The 22,890-nt window shown below is 36.0% G+C and overlaps 1 protein-coding gene across 1 annotated transcript in view; it reads right to left on the bottom strand.

The window, feature by feature from the left end:
• Positions 1 to 14,278, bottom strand: part of LOC128263827 (uncharacterized) — a 70,273-nt gene extending 55,995 nt beyond the window's left edge. The window contains exon 1 of the mRNA XM_052999294.1: positions 12,953 to 14,278. Within this exon, the coding sequence (XP_052855254.1) occupies positions 12,953 to 13,971 (1,019 nt within the window). The 5' untranslated portion in view covers positions 13,972 to 14,278. The remainder of the gene's footprint in view (positions 1 to 12,952) is intronic.
• Between the last annotated feature and the right edge of the window lie 8,612 nt (positions 14,279 to 22,890).

Genomic DNA, 22,890 nt, shown 5'->3' with positions numbered 1-22,890 from the left:
TTTTCGAGGTAAGAGTGAAAAGTCGGGTCGAAAATTGGTGTTAATTTAATTAAGACGGATTGGGTGCTAAATAAGTTGGGTATAAATGTATCTGGCAGCGAGCATCTTGTATCTGTTGGGCTTTCAGTAACTATGTGCTTACGTAATTAACGTCTTGGTCGCGCACAGAGCTAAAATCCAGAGCATTGAGGAAAATGGAAATGAAAAGAAAGCCAAGAGTATCTGATAGTACGTGCCGCACTTGACAATCTTCAGAGCTAAAGATAGGTACCCCAAAATAAGACTGAGAGGCAAACCGAAATTGAAACACAAAAGAAATAACAAATTATTGTGATTATTATTAGGAGACACAATTGATTTGCCATGCGGTCTGAAGCGGAGTGCAGCTGAATTTGAAGACCCTAGCAGATCCAAGCGCTGTGGAAAATTGAATTTCTTGGTTTGGAAGACATAGGTACTGGAATATGAATTGGAGAAACACAACCCAGCCGTAGATTTCACTTTGCAGCAGAGAGATGAAAAAAGAAATATCCCAAACAAAACAAATGAAATAAAGAAAACTTTCCAACAAAGAGAAAAATTAATCAAATGATGGCGTCTTAGCCACGAGTCACAATCTCAGCCGAGCTTCAAGTTCATCTCACTACACACACTTAGATCGCAAAAACTACAAGATACTTCTACAACTTCCGCTACAAGCCGACATTGTTGCAAATCTGCATTACTATGGATGAACCGAGGGCAAAAATTTAGCATTACTTTTAACTTGCCTTTGTCTGATGCCTAGGCCCGGCATATTGCATCTCGAAGCATAAAAAATGCAGTTGTCGGGTGAAATTTGTTTGCGGGCTGTAATTGGATTTCAATTGTGTCTGAAATCTATTAAAAATATACGTTCTAATAGGGTATGGGTCTGATTTCTCAAACAAGGGAAAGTTAATGAAAATAAGACGGTTATTTAAAATCATTTAAAACAAGAAAGGAAGCAAGCTTCGGCAAGCCAAAGTTCATATACCCTTGCAGCTATTGCAAAAACTATAAATTCTTGAAAACATTAAAATTAGATGGTTCAAAAGCTAGTAACATACAACTTGTTTATCACTAACAAATATTGGTATATTTTAGTCCAAGTATTAGTATTTTTGTAGTCCAAAACTAAAAATGTTCGACATAGTTTTTAATTGAAGTATATTATGTATGGGTGGCAGTTGCTCCATGAATAAACGCTTGCACGGAATCTTCAGGTCACACTCCAGCTGGTGGTCTGTATCATCTTCTCGGAATGCTACTCTGTCTTTTCAAGCCAATGATTTCAATTCACCCGTCCTGGTTTGGCCCAGCCAACTCATTTCCCAAGAAAAATCTCCAGTCGAAGGCCTTTGTGGAATAAATCCAAGTGACCACCAGGAGGGCATCCTCACCGCAGGCCAGGGGCCATAAAGGGGGACTGATACTTCTACTTCTGCTCTGCTCTCTGTTCTTATACGTTCTGTTTATTTACGGTCATTGGAAAACGCGGTGGAAACGCAGGGTGCCATTAAATCGTTTAAATGGCTTTCTTGGCACTTCATAATTTGCCAATCAGAGCGCCCCAAACTCCAAATTGCCCTCGGAGAATCGTTGCGTGTGGGCGTTGCCCATCGACCCTCTGAAGGGTTCGATCTGCCAGCTAAAGACAGCGGGGAGCGCACAAAAGCTGGCCGATCACGGGATTTCAGAGCAATGTATTGGCTCTGCCGACCACCTCAGCTGAATCCGACCGCCAGCTTGACTTCGAGCTGCAACTTCAAGTCCGAGCTGAAATGGCAATTAATTGTATATTATTTGCGCGTCGTTTATTTACAGCAAATTAGCAGAGTTGCGATTTTTCTCCATCAAGAAATTATCGTTATAGCCGTGGCGATTGCCAAGATCGCCAGTGAAGGAGACAGTATCGGACAGATATTATCAGGCATTTTCTTCTCGCATTACATCAAATGAAAGTGGAAAATGAGATTAAGCGTTTTATAAAAAATGATGCAATTAATAGGGAACAAAATGCTTTTATTAAATAAATGTTAATTTGTATTCGATAAAAACATTTTTTTTAGCAAAATATCCAGTCTGTTAGTATTAATAACCATATCAGCAAGATGTTCACACATTATGTTTGCTAAAGCTGCTGTAAAATAAATTAGTCTGTTAAATTAAATAGGAAAATCGTTTTAGTTTCAATTTCGGTTTCGTTTTCGGCACTTTCATTGTAAATTGAACGTGGTCAACACTCTGGCACAAAATCCGTCTGGGCATTTCCATTCGAAAAATCTTCTTACACCTAAGGGGCGCTCCAATGAACATGGAAAACGGGTAGGACAACGGAATGAAAAGCGGACGGTGCGACGATGCGGAAATCAAAAGTGTGTTTGAGCCAAAGCAAACGAAAGAGAAAGAGTCAAAGATAATGTTTTTTTTTGTTGTTGGCATTCGATTTTCTCCCACTTGTACTATTTTATATCTCAGCTAGCTATTTGCACTTTCGTTTTCAATTGGGTACCTAGCAAGTGAACCTGAAAACGTGATTCAAAAAATATTTTTGGGCCCGCTTTTATTTCCCATTTCCTCCCACTTTAATTTGGCTTTGCATCTGAGCAGTTTCCGTCTTTTTATATCGAAAGGAAGCCAACGAATGAGCCCTCTTGTTACGCATTCAGGTCGGTTACTCCTTGTTTACATAATCATTTTGACTTTCAGCTCAATTAGAAGTACGGAATATCCGAAGAACAAAAAATACTGCAAACGAGCATACATTTTGTGTGACTTAATTAGGAGACCAGACCAAACTACACCATCACCCGGCCATCGTTAACAACAAGCTTGGCTCGTGGACAGCAAAGATAACTTTTATACTAGTTTCTTCAACCCGATCCTCTTGTTTAAGGGCCTGGAATAAAGTGTGGCTAGTGCTTGCTAAGCCACTCTGACTTCCATCGTGTTACAAAAACCTTATGAAGAAGTACATATATAACTGTGGACGGCAGTACATTTAGTGACGAAGCGCACAAACAAGGTAATTTTTCTTAATACACACAAGGTCATGTTTAAGAATTTTTTCAAAAATCAACGAAGTTAGTTTTGTGAGTGTATAGTGGACCGATCGGAACGAGTGATATACCGATCAAAAAGTAATGTTTCACTAAGAAGTGTACATACCAAGACCCAATCAAGTTTTATTGCTTTAGGAAAATAAGAGGTGCAAGTGTAAAAGTGCAAATAAAAAATATGCGATATGTTGGGTCCGGCTTTTTAGACTAGTTGCATTTTTATTTAAAACAAGAAAGGAAGCAAACCGAAGTTTATATACCCTTGCAGCTATTTCAAAAACTAAATACTCTTGAAAACGTTAAAATTATGATTTACTTGCGTGTATGTTTAAAAGCATTAAAGCTATGATGATTTGGAGCTTAATTATTTGATAGTTCCTAAGGCAGCTATACGATTGTTCCTATGGGAGCTATATGCTATTTTGATGAAATATAAACCGTAATTCTGAAATATTTAACCATTACTATATCTCGAAAAACTAAAAAAAAATTAAAAAACACCAAAGTTATAATTTTTTTTTATTTATTTTTCCGATTGTTCCTATGGGAGCTATATGCTATAGTCGTCCGATCCGGCTCGATCCGACTTATATACTACCTGCAATAGAAAGACAACTTTTGGGAAAGTTTTATGCAGATAGCTTTAAAACTGAGAGACTAGTTTGCGTAGAAACGGACGGACAGACGGACGGACAGACGGACGGTCAGACGGACATGGCTAGATCGACTCTCCTAGTGATGCTGATCAAGAATATATATACTTAATAGGGTCGGAGATGTCTCCTTCACTGCGTTGCAAACTTCTGACTGAAATTATAATACCCTCTGCAAGGGTATAAAAACCGAATGATACCTCACTTGCAGATGCTCTGTCGAAATATATTAAAAAAAAAACAAAGTGTGTAAGATTGTGTGCATGCTTGATATTTTTTAGGTATTGAAGATTAAGGAGCATTAAAATTAAAATCTATAATATATATTAAAAAATGAAAAAAAAGCTTGCCAACTTAAAAGTTTAGTTTTAAAACTAAAGATTTTCATTTGTTTAGACAAAAAAATTGCCTTACAAACAACTAAAAAAAACATCGAGTTCAATTTCATTAAAACCATCAAAATATTTTCCGCATTAATATGCCTAATTTAAAGTTTCACTTAAATAACTTATATTTTTTTTGTAATTCCATTCACGTGGTTAACATAACTCTACAATTACTTGCCATTAATTTAATTTAAGAAATAAGCAAAGCGAAAATTTTACCTGGCAAACAAAAATTTACACTCTGTCACAAATTAAATACAACGAAAGGAGAAATATTTGTATTTAATTGCGTTAGCAGCAATTCAGTCAACTAGCGAACAAGTGCAAATAAATCTTGTTGGGCAACTTTGTGGTTTCTTTGCGTTTTTTGGCCAATTTAAATGCATTTGAAATTATGACAGAAAAACTCCGAATGGAACCCCAGTAAACAAGTCCAAGCAGGTCGGCTTTAGGCTAGGTATTTGTAATGTATTGCCATCCCCCTGACTTCAAAAAGGGGTGGGAAGCTGAGGGGAATTTTAGTCGAGGGAAGTCGTCTTATGTGACCCGACAACATCGAGACATCAAGTTGAAGTTCGCACGGCACTTGAAAAATCCAAAGTGAACGAAAAAATGTATTGTACGTATGATAATAGAAAAGTCAGGAAAATCAAAAAATAAGATTTTTGAATACACTTCTTCATATTGACATTTTATTTAGGTGCTTGATTTATACAAAAAAAAAAAAAAAAACTAAATATTTTTACGTATAAATATGTGTGTTTGAAAGTCCAAGAATTCAGAAGTTTTAAGCATAAGTTCAGTGCCAATGCAGATGTCAAAAGAGACAGTCCACTTTCGCAGACATAAAAATCAGTATAAAATCCGTTTATCGGCGGATTGTTGAGCTTTATAGCTCTATAGCTTCCGGGTTTTAAGCATGTACTGAATAAGAATTAATTTAAAATTTTGTCGTGCTCTAAATTTATATAAGAAAACATGAATAGAAAAGTTGAAGAAGTTTAAAGTTAAAAAAATGGTACCATACAAAAAAGTGTCATTGTGAGTGTCATTTTCTGAATCAGGGAGTAAAACCAAGGTTTGATTTGGTAGATTTAAATTTGAAAGCCAGTATAGTAGAATCATTTCATAATGGAAGACTAATTGTATATTATTAAATTAATTAATAAGCTCTAAAGCGGTTAGATTAAACATCAATTGAAAATTACTTTCGTATATTTTTATATGAATTAAGAGAAATGATTTATATTTAGTGAATTTAAGAAACAACAACTAACTAGTATTTGTATAACTATTAATACATCTTCCGCTTGCCAGCCAAACAACTCCCTCAAAAGTGTAGAGTTAAATATATATACATAAGTTAGTAAGCAGTATGTATAGTAGAAAACAGTCAACGGCAACAACAACGACCCAACAAGCAACAGCTGCCTGACAGAGAGTACTTTCTTTCTTAATAAGATGCGCAGTTCGCATATTTGCAGTCACATCAAGGGGTGGCAAGAAGGTGGCTCGGGGCATGGGGAACTGAAAAGCCAGCAATGCGTCTACCTTTGGCTGCCTGGCGGCTTCTCCTTCGCCAAGTTAATTTGTTGACTGCCTACAACTTGCTCTAATGCATGCAGACAAAATTCCCCACCGACTCCGTTCAAATCCCCGAGTTCAGTTCCCCTGCAGCTGAGACAACGACCACATTTTCTGGCAAATAGTTTTTGCGCTTATCTCCCCGAGGGACCACACCAGCAGCAGCAACTGCTGCAATGACACAAAAGTGAGTTTTGGGAACTGGCAAAGTGGCACAAAGGTTGACGGGCAAAGTCGAGGCAAGGCAGGTGTTGAAAATATGCCGCCGCTGTTGTCAGTGCATTTCTGTGAGGGTGTATGCAACATCACTAGCACCAACTTAACCAGCAGCAACAACAGCATCTACGAAAAATAAGGCAAATGGGTTACTGCTGGAATTGTCTTATCGCTGACTGCGACTCTGAACAAGGCTTTGGTGGAAGCGGGACATTGACACAGAGTACTTAATATAGTAGAAAAGCTGATGAGTTTTTTGGGTACTCCTTGAAGGTCCCCAAATAAATATATATATATTTATTTTATATAATTGTTTGTATTGGTGATTTTTCTGTCTTAATTAAAGCTGTTTTATTCATTAGAAAAAATATAATTATTTTGTCTTTTAAAGCAAGTAAATTAAATTTTTAAAATTCTGTTCTACCTCTTATACCATATTTTCCCGAAATGTATGTCCAATTTAAAATGCCAAGTCAATTACGCAAAACACCTCCAACTCAAGAGTAACGAAAACAGAACGTAAACTGCTCTCTAAGCATTACACCCACTCGAAAGTTAACTGACTAATTTGGCTCATTTGCATAACAACAACCGGGACGGGTAAACAACTTCTTGCCATTTACTGGCCAGAACACCCAAAAATTAATCCATCAAATAGCAAGTTAGACCGGGCCCAAGAAATGGAATTAGAATAGTTTAAATTAATTTTAGGCATAAAACTTCTAAAGAAGCGCATGCGTGTGAAAAAACAGCGAAGAACAAAACAAATTAAAGTTATGAGTGTTGGTAAACAATTAGGCAGATCAAAGCATTCATCTAATAGGGGAACGACCAGTCACCAAGTCATGGAACTTGCTTATACTTTCAAATTAAATTCCATGTTCTGTTTTAGTATTTCCGTTTACATACAATAGCTGTTAGACAAAATTTCCCATCTTTCATTTTTTCCCCGAGCTGCATTAAAATAGTGTCAAGATCTTGAGGAAAGTTTCCTCCCAACTTTATTATTATTTTTTGTTATTTTAATTCATTTAATTTTATTTAGCTTTTTTTATCTTTGATTATTTACTTTCTTGAGTGAAAAGAAATATTGTCTGCAACTATTATAACCTTGCAGACGGAATCATAATTTCGGTCAGATTAACGCAGAGAAGCAGACATTTTTGACCCTATAAAGAGCAAATTCTTAAGCATCGCCAGCAGGATCGAAATCAATCAAAGTCCGAAAAATTCGCAACCGCCTTTTTTATCGGATAATTATTTAAGAAATAAATATAAATTCGTTTTTTTTTTAAATATACGAAGAAATATATTTCATTTATACGTTTTAACTTAAACAGCTTAGCCTAAATCGTTACCTATTTTAAACTTATGTTAATATTTTATAGGCTGTTTACCTAAGTTGAGGCGGCCTTCGTTGGTGCTCTCAGAACAGCTTTTTTTTTTTAAAAAGGAAATTTTATGAGAGTTTTTTAAAAATGTCCTTTTTAGTGACCTCCAAAAATGCTGTATGCCTAATAATACTTTTCTAACTTACTTTTTACTTAAATTTAAATTTTTGACCAAACAAAAATTTGTTTAGCCCTCGGTAGTCTTTAGTTAAATCTAAAAAAATATTTGTTAGATTTTTTCTGGGTCAACAATAAAACAAAAATAACGCAAGGATTAGGAAAAAACTTTTACAAGTAAATTTATGTTAACAAGAATATATTTAATAAGAAGCAAAACACGACTGCAACTTTATTTATTGATAGCAAAATCAAATTTGGTTGGGTAGTTTTATAATTTTTATGAGACATTGCTTAACAAAAGGTTGCACTATTTCTCGGTTTCCAAGACCTTATACAAACGATTTGTTTTTTCTTACTAAAAACAAAAGTGTTGGGTGCACAAGAATCGCACATTATAATATTCTAAATATGTATTTACAGCCATTTTTTATCAGCTCTTTGTCATGCTGATTTTAAAATTCGAAAATGCAAATTCCTTTTGAGATTCGCTAATACAAACGCCGAAAGCATGAAACCGGAATGGACGGTCATTATTTATTAGACGTTTATTGATTTCACATACGAATGGTTTTGGGAGTGTGCTCCACGAGCTTCTAGGCAATTTGTAAAGCTTTAAATCTGGTTTCCATTCGAAAAGTTCCGGGGGATCTCTGGATCAACAGCCAATTACTGAGCAAACAAAATATTTCTCTAATTTGCTGACACGAAGCGGCCGAGCTCGCATGTCACGGCCACGAAGAGTTCCAATCAAAACTCTGGACCAAATTACTCCACCGGGCTGCAACTTGCAGTGGTTTGATGCCTTTGTTCCGATAACTACAGTCAGGCGATGTTTAAACTTAAGTTGGGCTTGGTTCTGGCACGGTTTGGCCTGGGATTTGGCGATGGCTTGGAAGCGAAATATTTTTTTAATTAATAATAATAACAATTGATGCCCGAGCCGTCCCATTGTTGAAGGCTAACGGAACTGTCCTAAAGGAATGTGGAGTAAAGGTGTTCAAATTGTACTTATTTGCCAAGTTCTCTGGTTTTTGGCCGCATCTCTGCGTTGAGGCTTTCCTATTGTGCCAGCATCTAAGCGGTTCATCAAAATTGTTCGCCTAGCTTAAGTAGCATTTTGCTTTTTAAATTAAAATTGAGGTTTTTGCGGTTTTCATGACTTTGCGTTGGTTGCTAACTGTAACTTTGTGTATCTTGAGAGCATTTTTTTCTTAAATTTATTTATTCTCATATTATGACTTATTATAAGATTAAATGATGATGTAGGGGGTTACAACCAGGTCATCAGTATGTCCATTTTAAGACATCATTGTGATATTTTTGGGTGGACTAAAGTCTATAAGAGGATGCATATTTATCGTAAACTTATTTTCTTCTTGAATATACAAATATTTACCAGTAGCAGTTTGGGGAGATTCGGATTTTAAAAATAGAAAAAGCGAATAGTTTCGGAAGTCAGATTCTCATCACAATTGACCAATCCGATACACCTATAGAAAAAATTGCAACTTAAATTATTTAGTTTTGCATACCGCATACACACCGCACACGCAGTGGAAAAATGTATTTGTTCATATGCCAAGTATAATTACCATGACTCGCACTCAAACAAAAGGCGCTGCCATAAAGCACACGAATTTTATTGCATTCTACAATTTGGCTCGCTACCGACCCCGGTGAACGTCTGAACTGAACCCTACTCTCGCCGACTCTTCACATGTGGGTTCACATGGTTGGCCCGTGACCCAAAGCGGTCGCAGGTGTAGACAACTGACGCTGGCGGTGACTCATCTGGTCGTATTGTTTTCATTTTCGCATAATTACCAAAGTGGCAAACGCTAAATGGCATAAATGTAACAGAAGTTGAGCGGGAAGCCCTATAGTGCCTTGGGAAGTTTTTTGCGCTGCATTTCCGGTTGCTTTAATTTCAGTTTTCGTTTCAGCTGCGTCTGATGTCATTGACAGTGGGGCAGGAGGAAGGGAGCACTCGAGCTGAAGCTAACACATAATTGTGCTCTCCATTTAATAGTTCTTTTGTCTTGATGAGTCGTCCAAAAATGGCGATAAAGCAGACGTCAAAGCTTCGAAATTGAAAGTACAACAAGTGTGGATGCCAAAAAAAAATGTTTCTCTAAAAAATTCAATTAACCAAACCATTTGACATTGAAAAGGCTTGAAAACCCATTAAAATTTGAGTAAACAAATTGAATTCCTCTAAGTTATCCTATTACATAAATGACAAGTTCATTGCTCAAGACAACGTTTGGCTTTATGTCAACCAAACTATTAAGCAGACGGACTTAAAACTTCCCGGCTGGGCATTATGTAAAAATAAAAACAGTTTGTCTGTCTCATTTGCCCCTCAAGCCACCTCCTACAATACTTGATCTATTTTTAGGCCCCCAGCTCACAGAGACCTCAAATCTGCGCAACAAATGTTGACAGATGAATTTCAGGTATGTATTTATTTTACCAAAAAATCACCAACCAAAAAAGACTTAAGACAAATACGGAAGATTGACTTTGGTTCTTTTTAAGATCTTGTTTCTTTTAATTAAACCCCGTGTTTGTCGATGATTTCGGCGCTGGTGATGAGCTCAATGGTGAGCAATCAAATCGAATGCCGAGCAACATCATTATCATCTCTCAGCTAAGCAAAGTGATTGGTAAACAGCAATCAGAAGGAAACTTTGGCCTTCACCTCCGGCATTACAAATAGTAAGCAATTATGTTGAATCTGCCTTGATTGGATGTGGAGGAGCAATTAGCGGCATTTGATTATCAAATCACGTCGCAAGTGCGAAAACATCGGTTGTTAAGTGACAAATTCATTGGATTTTAAATGGCGCCGTTAAGGATTGGCCAACTAATCGTAGTATTGAGTAGGGCAAACAACTGTTTCTGACCTTGCTATTGATGGGTATTATTAAAGGGAGAAAATGTTCATACAAAAACAGTAAATTCATATAATTGGATAACAATTATTTTAGATACAACTATAAATCAAAAGGAATTCACCATTAAAATTAAATATAAAATTGTAGCCAACACGCATAAAAAATTTCTTCTTTGGCCATTTGGTAAATTCCGAATCGCAAATTCCCATAATATGCATAAGACGGAAGTTTGGCACTATCACACAGACATCAAACAACGCTACTCCATGTTCATCAGCCAAAAAAAACTTTCACACGTCAAAGCCAACCAAATCATCTCTCCAGCAACACCTCATCCAAGAGCTAAAAAACATCACATAATAAAAAATTCGCATCTCGAACACCTACACGTAGTTCATGTCTCATGAAAAGCAAAAGGAATGACACATTGTAAAAAAGTCCAAGAGGTAAGCAAAATTACCAAAAACTATATAAATAAATTTGGCAAAGCGAAAAAAAAAACTTTTACTTTTATTGTTCCTTGTGGTGTTAAAGTCCCTGTCGCAGCTAAAACATTTGCCCATCATGTAATTTGATTTGCAATAGAGCTATGAGTTGTGCTTTTGAGTGTGATATCAATCGAACCTCAAGCTGAAAACGACAACAGTTGTAATGGAGAAAATTACGAAAGCAAACACAAAATCCCATCCACTAACGACAACTCGAAGTGCGTTGAACTACTAAAGTTTGTTGCCTTAGTCTTTTGATTGATTGTACACATTTCCGTCGGATACCCCGTGGCAGTCTTATCAACATGCTTGTTGCATACTGCTGCTGCTTTTTCTTTCGCTTTTGATTCACTTTGCATGTCTGCTCCTGCTGATTGAAATGTTTGCAATTCTTTTGCGTCACTGTTGCGCCCCCACCACCCACAGAGGCAGATAGTTGCGGCATTAGAGTGGGCGTTGTTTAGTCAAAGTAAAAGGCTTTTAATAAACATATTTGCGTGTGCTTATGCAATGAAACAGATATTTTTACATCAAAAGTCATTTATGCATTACTCGAAATTTGAAAGTTAAATTCAAAGTATTTCCCGTCTTGCATAATAAGTATACTACAAATATTTTAATGTAGTTAAGTTTTGATATTAGAAATTTATTGAAGTTTGAACTTTGTGAGTGCTTTTCAGTTAAATAAAGAGCAATAATAAAATTATTGAGGTACTAAACTTATAAGCTTGTAATACAAAAATATATAACAAACTCATGCTTGAGTTAACAAGATGCTTTCATAAGTAATATTCAATAATAATAAACATAAAGATATCTAGCTACTCAAATCTCTTATATGCCCCCCTTTAATAACTACATGTTCAAATATAAATTGTATATAATATTTAAGGATTACCTTATTTAAATTCTATAGTTCAAGAAAGGTAATAAGTTCGATCAGTCTTACTTACCTTTGGTTTTTCCCAGCCGATGGTAAATCGTAACTTTTTTCCCCATTTTTTACCAATGACACGCCCCTTCACCCCGCAATTTCTATATCTGTGCATAGTCATAAAATTAAAACGATTTCAAGAGCTATTAAATATTTCAGACACATTTCGCAGACAAAAATTGTAACAGTCCCCTAGTGAACAAAAAAGACCCAGCCCAGACCAAAATTAGGCAAAACTTAAAATGTCTTTTGGAAATGTTGCCGCGAAATTGGCAAACTTTATGTGCCTGAATTTCGGTGTGCAATTTGCGTTTAATTTGGGGTCACACACATTTCGGGCGAACCCCGGGCAATGTTAAGTTATGTAACGTCGAATTTAACAATCTACTAAGGGACGGAGCCGAGGGTAATCAATGTGAAGCAGTTTTCGAAGGCATTTTAAGCGCAACTTGCAACCTGCCCCGTGGCCAAACTAAATGACACATGTGGCTGCCCCGGCCTCTACTTTTATCTCTCCAAATTTTTTCTCTGAGTGTCTCTATCTCACTCTTTCTCTCTCTCTCTCTTTCTCTCTTTTTCTGTGTCTCGGCCTGTTTGTTGGCGCTGCTGTCGATGCTGTTAAAAAGACTTTCACTCTGGCCAAGCGCTAAAAATGAAATGGCTATAGACTTCGTTATTGGCCAAAAATAAAACTGAGCCATTAACTAATTAGCTTACATTTTGAGCGATTTATTGAGCTCTAGATCTAAGAGTAGCTTTACTAACTAGGAAAAATACCTAAATGGTCTTCTTTAAATGAGAAAACTTAAAAATATCTAGCAGCCACTAATTAAAAGGAGGACATAGCAAATTGTTCGTTTTCTAATTATCACTTTTTAAGAAAGTAATCCCATGTTATATACCATTTTAAAAATTTTTAGATTATTACAATTTTTTTAATAAATATGTTTCATTTGATTATCTTTAGATAATTATAAGAGGATAGATATCTTTTATCAATTTTACAAATGCTATACCAACGTTTAGCGATTCTAAGAATTTGTATTTTTAAGTATGTATAAAAAAAATTGTTAGTACTATATATTTATTTTTTTAAATTGGGCATTGCCGACCACTGATATACACATTTGCTTTCTGTCAGGAAGGACCCTCTTAGGCTTTGATTGAATGATTGCACTATATACAACAAATGGAATAACTTACCTTCTTGCCTGCCTCGGAATGGATTGAGTCCAGCACATGGGCGCCTTGTGTAATTGGTGCATATTCCGGGACGACTTGTAGGTGAGGTCGCCGCACTCCGTCTGCCACACCTGCAGATTGCCCTCTGCCGGATAGAAGGTGTAGAGGCTGTGGGTGGCGGAGGCAATCACCGGCGAGGAGCCACCTCCTTCGACCACATCGACCACGCCAGCAGCCACCAGCGGAGACAGGGTGGCACTGGAAATCGGTTGGACGAGTAAAGCCTGTCCGGCGGTTGAGGTTCCGGCTGAACTGCCACCGCCCGTGGTCTTGTAGTTCAACATGCGGGCCGTGCCTCCAGCGTTGCTGGTGCTTATATTACCATTCCCGTCGTGTTTCAGGATCAGGCTACTGGGGTCGTAGCCATGTCGATTGGGTCGCGATATGGCGTCCACGGAGTGGGAGCGTAGGGCGTTTCGAGGGGGATTAATATGGAGCCGGCGCCCGCGGCGATAGTTGGCAGTTCCGGTTCCGGTTCCAGTTCCCAAATTATTTCCCGATCCCGAAGATCCCTGAATCGACGAGGTTAACCGATGATTGTGAACGCTGGAGGCCGAACTGGGCACCAGGGGTTGTCGTTGTTTTTGGTACTGGAGGCGTGGCTGTTGTGGGGGCGGCGCCTGATGCCGCAGCTTGGGCTGATCCTTGAAGAACTCCCGCCTCTGCAGCTGGGGGGCGGCCAAAGTAAGAGCGCCCCTGACATTTCCAGAGTTTGCCATAGAAGCACTGGATGCAGTGCCTCCAGCCGTTGTCTTAGTGGCGCCCCCAGTGGCCGCCGAACTGAGCTGCGCCAGCTTGCTGGCATTGTTACTGTTGCTGTTGGCTGCATTGTTGTTGCCAGCACTGGTGCTATTGGTTCCAGATGTCTGATGCTCCGAATCGGTGGAAACCCGATCCGGATCACTTTCGAAACCTTCGTCCAGGGATCGAGTTGGACTCAGAATGGGCTTCGAGTGCTGCTGCTCCAGTTTCGTAGACATGGCTACTGGCCACTAAGGGGTATTACTTGTATTTGATTTTTTGTTTTTATTTTTTTTTTAAGCCTGGGTATTGGGTATCGTTACACTTGCTGCACATATGCACCTTATTTCTCTTTTTACTTCAGCCTGCCATTCACACTTGTTTCACATCTAATTTCGCTTGGCTTTCAGCTCGTTCACTTCGCGAAAAGTCGCGCCAAAGTTGCAGTCAACAGTTGGGTTCGGGTTTGAATATAAAAGCGCAGCTCCGTCGCACACGTCTGTCTCGCACGAAAGTTTTTTTTCGAGTCAAAGTCGGATACTATATACACTTGATTCGCTTCACTCGCCGCTCAAAAGTCTCTGCTACTGATCTGTTAAGTAACATAAGATACACATTTTAACAGTAAGAGAGGTGAGAGCGCAAAGAGACCGGAAAAGCAAATCGACACTTGTTGCCGCTGCACCTGCTGTAACGTACTGGGAGTGCAAAGAGAGCAAGATCGCTCAGCTGTTTACCAAAAGTTATTTTCGAAAATTTTAAGAGTGAAAGATCAACAGAGAGAGAGAAAGAGATCGAGAGACAGGGTAGAGGTAGAGGTAGAAACCGGAATAGATCAACATCTGCTTAAAACTGTTCTTACTGTTTTTTCTGTTCATCTGCATTTTTTACCTGCACTGGAGTGTAGAACCTAAACTATTGAATTTTTGATCTTTAAAAATATTTCTCCGAGGACTTAATATGCAATCATATTATATTAAAGTTCTTTATTTTTTTTGATAACGAGTAAATCTATAAGTGTGTAACATTACGGAAATATATGAAAGTCATTCCTTTGAAACACTGAATAATAATTAGAGTTGAGCGCAATTCCAAAATTAGGACATAATAAACTTATTTCATAAATCAATAATTATATTTATTAATATAATAATTATAAAAAATAAGTTATAATAAACTAATTTTTCTATAATAATTGACAGCGCAGGAATGGAGATATTTATTTTGAGAAGTTTTAATATTATGTACAAAAGAAATGTAGAAAAATGATTTTTAAAGTTTGGGACACCAACTTTTCTGACAGCGACTGTAAAATCTGTAAAAATCCTCATTTTTTGCTCTCCCAATCTCTTGCTCTCTCCACGATGCTCTCCCACACTCGTGACGTGGGATTTCCATCAATGAAAATGCGAAGTCATAGGCAACAGCAACAACAATAACCGGCATAAAACCCGCTACCGTGAGCAAAAAATGAAATCAAAACAACGCTTCAAAAGCTCGCTGAGAGCAAAAGAGTGGAGAACTTTCGACACCTGCAGCACCACTGCATTAAAAAGTGAGTGAGCGAGAGAAACAGAGGGAGATGGATATAGCAGGTAACTCTGGGTCTTTCACTGTTTTGTGTTACAATTTTATAGCTGCCATAAGAACAATTGAAATATTTAATCTTATTGGCTTAATTACAAAATAAATTTTACCGATGTGTTTATTTGATGATCTTTAAAAAAAAAGAATATGATTACATATTCTTCGTTTCTTTTAATTATTAGCTTAAACCAAAAAAGAGTGCATCGAAAGTGTTTAACCGATTTAAAAATAAACATACTCCCAAAAACAAATATACTGAGGTGGCCCCACCAGCCGAACATTTAATGTTTTGCATGAGTCGATAGATATTGACCGAATAAGAAATCTGAATACTCTGTATCACGAAATAATTTTGCGATTTGAGGGCGTTTAAAGCAAACTCGCGCTGCGTAGTCATACATACCTAGCATCTTCAAGATAAATCACAATTCTCTGGTCTTAAAAGTTTTCGAGATCTAGAAATGGCTATATCGACTCGGCTATTGATTGTATTGATTAAGAATGTGTGCACTTTATAGGGTCGGAAACTTTTCCTTCTACATGTTCAACATTTTCAAAATCGAACCAGTGCTTTAGAAGTTATTAGGAAAAATATACCTTTTTGGATCTGCTCGATCTTCGCCTCAAAATATAACGACTTTATTACCTTGTTCACAGTTGTTTTTTTTTTTTAACAAAGATTATATTTATTTGTATTTTATCTATATTAAGTCGTTAAATAGAAATAATTCATTTTGGCTATAGCTGCACGGATGTAAAAGCTTTGGCTTGCTTCGTTTTCCGTTGTGGTTATTTCTGGCGTTATTCCATTGATTTTCGCTTTTCACTTTAGGCTCTCATTTAGGAAATTATTCACTCTCAGCTGAAATTTGATCCAAGCTTTATGATAGTTTCGCTACCCGGTGGTGTTGCATGTTGGTGTTGCGCTGTTGCGCTGTTGCCGGTGTTGATGTTGCTGCTATTGGTTTGCTGGTGCGGCCTTTGTTGGTGCTGTTATAGTTATAACTGCAATTTAATTATATGAATTTTATAGTTTGAACACCATAAAAATGTCGGTCTTAATTGCGTTGGCAGTAACTCAGATTCCTCAACAGACGCCGGGTCTAGAGCCTTGTTATCGGTTTACGTGACGGTATTTTGATTTTTACTATTAAAGACCCCCGACTGCCACTCGGAGGTGACCGCTCCGGTTGTTGGGCCACTATGAACCACTATTACCGTTAAGGTTAGGCAACGAGTCTCTTTTGCCAATGTTCAGTTTACGTACAATGTGAGGGTGGAGCGGGAGAATTTGGCGGTAGTGTTTGCGGTTGGTTTGTGTTGAGTTCACTTGGGTTCAAGCCTCAAGCGCAGATATAAACAAGCTATAAAGTCAACAGCTCCTCGGTCTTGGGGGCAATCAATCAATCAAAATGCAGTTAGCGTTGTTCTCGGGCATCAAACCACAACGAATGGAACAACTATAACTATAAGAAATATTGTAGTTTTATAGTTCTTACATGGAAGTTAGCTCATTTAAAATTGGGTCTATAACCTTTTGACCCTTTAAAGTCAAAATTGAAAGTTTATTATTAAATGCTAGAAACTAAAATATAGTTTATTTTTTTTGGCGAGGATCGGCAGTATTTTTGGCAAAACATATTTGTGTGCTTGTTTAATATAATATAACATACAAATATACTTTTGGTTGTGCTAAAGACTACCTAGACACAATAGATTAATTAAATCTACTTTAAACAACAAAAGAAACCAACTTCTGCAAGCCAAATTAAATAAATACAAAAAAAAAAATAATAAAATATGTTTTTAAGTTTCGAGTTATATGCGTATATGAAGTTATGAAGATTTTCATTTCAATTAATCGATCGTTCCCAAGGCATCTATATGGAATCGTTTTCCGATTTAAATAAAACAAAAAACATTTTTTGAATTATTGAACCATTACTATATCCAAAAGGCATAAGACCAATAAAGGAAGCAAGCTTCGGCAAGCCGAAGGTTATATACCCTTGCAGCTATAGCCAAAATTAAATATTCCTTAAAACATCTTAACTGCCATTTATATGCGTGTATGCTTAAAAACATTGAAGCTATAACGGTTTTTAGCTAAACTTTTTATCGTTTCTATGGCAGCTATATAAAATCGTTTTCCAATTTAAATAAAAATTAAAATTATGAAAATTTAAAAAATTACTATGCCCAAAAGAATTTTTAAAACAATTAAAAATGTAAATATCGATTGTTCCCAAGGTGTAGTCGGTTGATTTTAATAAAATTTAAGCCGTAAAAATAGGAGTACAAAACCATTACTATACCTCGAAGAAATAAAAACAAGAAAGGAAGCAAACTTCGGCAAGCCGAAGTTTATATACCCTTGCAGCTATTGCAAGAATTAAATATTTTTGAAAACATTAAAATTATGATTTACTTGCGTATATGTCTAAAAACATTGAAGCAATGATGATTTGCAGCTCATTATTAGGTAGTTATTTTATATAATTTTATTATTTCTATTGGAGCTATATGATATATTCGTCCTATTTTGATGAAATTTTAACCGTAATTCTGAAATATTTATCCATTACTATATGTCGAAGAACTTATAGAAAAATTTAAAAACACCAAAGTTATAATTTTTTTTATTTACTTTTATGATTGTTCCTATGGGAGCTATATGCTATAGTCGTCCGATTTTGATGAAATTTAAACCATTACTATTTAACCATTACTATATCTCGAAGAACTAAAAAAAAAATTAAAAAACAGAAAAGCTATCATTTTTTTTCATTTATTTTTCCGATTGTTCCTATGGGAGCTATATGCTATAGTCGTCCGATCCGGCTCGCTCCGACTTATATACTACCTGCAATAGAAAGACAACTTTTGGGAAAGTTTCATGCAGATGGCTTTAAAACTGAGAGACTAGTTTGCATATAAACGGACGGACAGACGGACGGACAGACGGACAGACGGACATGGCTAGATCGACTCTACTAGTGATGCTGATCAAGAATATATATACTTTATAGGGTCGGAAACGTCTCCTTCACTGCGTTGCAAACTTCTGACTGAAATTATAATACCCTCTGCAAGGGTATAAAAAAACAAAATTAAAAAACAGAAAAAATATAAAATTGTTCAATTGTTTCTATGGGAGCTATATTTTAAAATCATTTTTGCAAAAGTGATGCTGATCAAGAATATACATAAATATAGTTTAAAGAGTCGGAAATGTCTCCTCACTGCTCTCTCCTACGCTGCTTTGGAATTGTTAAGTAACAATGCTAATTTTATTGTGCAGCTTTTTGCCGATTTCGAAACTAATTAAATAAAAAAGGAAATTGTTTTTTTTTGGTAAAGTAAATTAGTAAGTAAAGTAAAATTTTAAATCAGACATTTTTGGTGTTTTTGTTTGACATCAGAAGTTTTTGCTTGGAACTAGAGTCTGATTACTGCAATGCTCGAAAATCTATTTACAATAATTGGACAGTTTTCTGCTCATTCAAATAAGCATAAAATGATCAAAACTTCCAAACGCAAATATTAAGACAACGAGGAGGGAGGCTAAATTTGGCAAGCCGAAGTTTTAATACCCTAGCAGACATGGCCGAAATTGCTAAAATTGCAAAAGTAGCGAGAAGAATAACAAAAGTTTTACAGTTATTCCTATGGGAGCTATAAGATATAAACGTCCTGATCAAGGTATGCATAAAAAATACTATTTGGAAAGATGCATGTCAAAAGCTTTTATACTGCGCGTAATATCTTCAAATCTTGCAAGTTATATCCGATTGTACCTATGGGAGCTATAGGATATAGACGTCAGAGCGAGGCGATTTTCAAACATGATCTGCGTACACATGTTTTAGGACGACTGTGAAAGTTTCAGATCACTAGCTCTAAAGCTGAGCTCGCAAACGGTATTGAAGCAGACAGACAGACGGTCAGACGGACAGACGGACATGGCTATATCGACGCTCCTATTGATCCTGATCATGAATATATATACCTTATGGGGTCGGAAACGTCTCTTTTACTGCGGTGCAAACTTCTGACCAAAATTATAATACCTTCTGCAAAAAGTAGTAGAACAAAAGCTCGAACTGCTTAATACAGTAAAATTAATTTCAGGATCCTTAAACATCGATTTGATACGCACAAACAAACTGACAGAAAATTTTAATTTTAAAAATGCTGTCAAACTCTTTTTTATCGAACGGATTATCGGATAGAGATGACCAAGGTGTCGTTGGACGCACAATTAAAGTCACAACTTTATTTCGCACTTGCACCACCAGTGTTTTAACATTTGTTCATCTATTACAAATATGTAAAAACATTGGTTATAGGTGCGATAAATAGAAAAAAAAAATGGATTTATTTAAACCATAACATGGGTCGACCCCCTTTAATGAATAAGAAAATTAATTTAATTTGTAGATTAAAGCCTAGTACTCAGATCGACGAAATCCCTTCATCAGCTTTGAGAGAGAACGGCGGACACCTTTCGTTAGTGTCTTTTCTCATCTGAGTACCAGATCGATGAAAAAATACCTGCAAATTTCAAAGCACTGCCAGATTTCTGAAAATTTTGTCTTTTTCTCGTACATACTTTATAAGGTCGGAAAAGTTTTCTTCACTGCGATGAAAATTTAATACCCTCTGCAAGAAAATACAAAAAAAAAAAAGAAGTTCAATAAATCGATTGTATGACAGCCATGGGATGCATTCGTTCGATCCTATTCTTTTTAATATTTTTGTTGCCTGAGGACAAAAAAATTGGTTTAATTTTGGCCAACAAAAGTGGTCGTTGGCAATTTAAATGACTTAATTTTACTGATCACTGTTTGGGATTAGTATATAATTTATTTCGGTTATTATGCTTAATCTGTTTTAAGCGGACTCTGTTTTTTCACAGGCACACTAAGTTTTAATTTATTGTACCTATAAATTTTTTTTTGTGTCCTTAAAGGTAAACACTTTTTTTTTATTTTAAGATATTATGGTGTCAGTTTAGACAAAGTCGTTTTAGAACTACCTTTGGTTTTGTAAGTTTTAGTTTAGTTAATAGTTAATAGTTTTGCTATTTGACCGCTAGGTACTTCTCCCACATAAGTTAGAATTCTTTAAATATTACTGCTATAATTTTGACACACTAGTAAACATGACAAATTAATAAAAAAAAATACCTCAGCTAAAAATTCCACCAAGCAATTGAACTTTTCTATGATAACACTGGCTTGCAAATTTAAGTTGATCAAATCCTTCAGAGATCAAACCTTTATTTTCCGGTGCAGATCAACTCCCTGATTCAAAAAAGGATACATAAAATTTGTTGTAAGGTATCATTTTTTTAAGAGTGTAAATAAGGTTTTTCACCTGTTTTTAAGTTAACTTCTCTGATTTTACACATCTGCTTCTAAAAAACATAATTGAAATGAAAAAACGTTCTATTGAAATGGATAGTCCCCTGTGTGTTTAAATTTCGGCTTAAGCAGTATTCATAAGAATATTTAATTGGAATTTTAATAGCATTAAAACCTAATTTTATAGGTATTAAAAACTACTACAAAGCCCACCCATCTTAGCCCCCATATGGATCAGCTGCCCCTTCGATTGACTCTTCTATCATCTGCTCACATGGTTACGACCATCCAACAACCATCCACCCATTCATCAATTGGCGGCAATAAACAACCGTAAAACGTTTACAAGCAACCGGAGAAAAACCCACAAATCGCTGTCTTCCCATTCCAGACAATTTCATCAGATGGGCGGCAACGAGCGCAACGCAAGAAGAGATTCCCGGTGAGGAGAGGTAGAGAGGGGGTGGTGGTCTCAGCACCAGTTTAATTACAATTTTACCAGTTATGATAGACGTCGCCCCCGATCTTTTCGATCCACTCAGACGCGCCGCCCAAGCACACAGAAGCATCAACTGCAACATATGTCACATAATTTCCACAATTATAACATAAATTGAAGCCGTGCCGAGTCAGGCTGTTGCTTTTGTTAGTTGATAGGAGGCGGATAGAGGGGCTGAACAGGTGCAACACACTTGGTAGCCACACGCTAGCGTGAAACGGTTTTTGCTGTTGCTGCTCCTGCCACGGCAACAACTTGCATTTAAATTACAGAAACAGTATAAGATCTCAACTGCAAAATCCCCATGTTTTTAATAACACTATATTCCTTTCAACTGGCCTGCGTCCAAAAAATACATTTTTTCTTCAGTTCAAATTTAGGTATGGAGTACGAGCTACGGCTTGGGTAAACAAACAAAATTAAGGTCCAATTATTCAGACGAATATTTCTCACTTGACCACCCAACTTAACCATAATATTTTCAGTTGTTTTGGTTTTACGTTAAATATGTTTCAGCCCTATATACAAACTCTTTATTTTACATAAGCGGTGTGTTGCGGTAAGATGATATAATATGAACTTTATGTGCATAAGTCTTCTTTAAATTCTTTTGTATCACATCGTTGTACTTGGTATTTCCTTGTATATTCCTAATACTATATATACACCCAGATATAATTAATGGGTAATCCAAATATTTTCACATTGATTTGGCCCCCATTGATGTTGTGTTTTAAATAAAGTTTGTTACACATTAATTTTTTTTAAGTACAGAAAAATTTAGTTTTATATTTAAAAAATAATAATTCTTTGATATAAATGTTGAATAAACCAATTAAATATGTTAATAATAATGTTTTAAGTTTACTTTAAGGAAGTTAACATTTTGAAAAACAATGTTGCAAATATTTTAATGTTTAATTTTACTAAGGGGGTTTTCTCTAGTTGCACTCAGAATAAAAACCTGCTCAGAAGTCTCGAGTAGTCTTGATTTGAGAAAAGGTCTTATTTTCATATCGAGTTTATCGTCTTCTCGATTTAAGTAATTTCGCTTTCTTTTTATTTCAAACAAATATTCTTATTGCCAAATATATTTCAACCTAACTCTTTTTTAGTATCCCTTTTAAATTTATACGTGTGAAGGGGTGGGTACAAAAATCGGATAAGTTGTATGTGTACACCGACAAAATTTGAAAACGAAAAAACCAAGAGCAAATCTGCTTTATTCGGTATTTTTACTTCTCACTTTATCGAGAAGAAACTTTTTTGAAATCGAGCAGAAATTGTTCTTTTTGTTAACGATTTCGCTAATCGAGAAGAAAAGATCTTGAACTCGAGAATAAAAGATCTTGGTCTCGAGATGAAATTAGTCTAAAACCTAAAAAATTGAAAGAGATAAAAATTGGGAAAGTTTTCTCTCAAATTGTTCGGAAAGTTACCGAAGTATACTTCGGGTTTAAATTTCATCAAAATCGGACGACTATAACATAAAGCTTCCATTGGAACAATAAAATTATAAAAACCAAAAAATTAAAAAAAATTTTACTTTTTTATTTTGTAATTTTTTTTAGAAATTCTTTTTGATTATTTAATTATTTGAAATTTTATTAAAATCGGAAAACGGTTTCATATAGCTGCCATAGGAACTCAAATAATTGAGCTGAAAATCATCATAGCTTCAATGCTTTTAAACATACACGCAAGCA

The sequence above is a fragment of the Drosophila gunungcola genome, chromosome 3R (assembly GCF_025200985.1).
Source record: "Drosophila gunungcola strain Sukarami chromosome 3R, Dgunungcola_SK_2, whole genome shotgun sequence".
Lineage (NCBI taxonomy): Eukaryota > Metazoa > Arthropoda > Insecta > Diptera > Drosophilidae > Drosophila > Drosophila gunungcola.
This window is presented reverse-complemented; position numbering and strand designations above follow the sequence as displayed.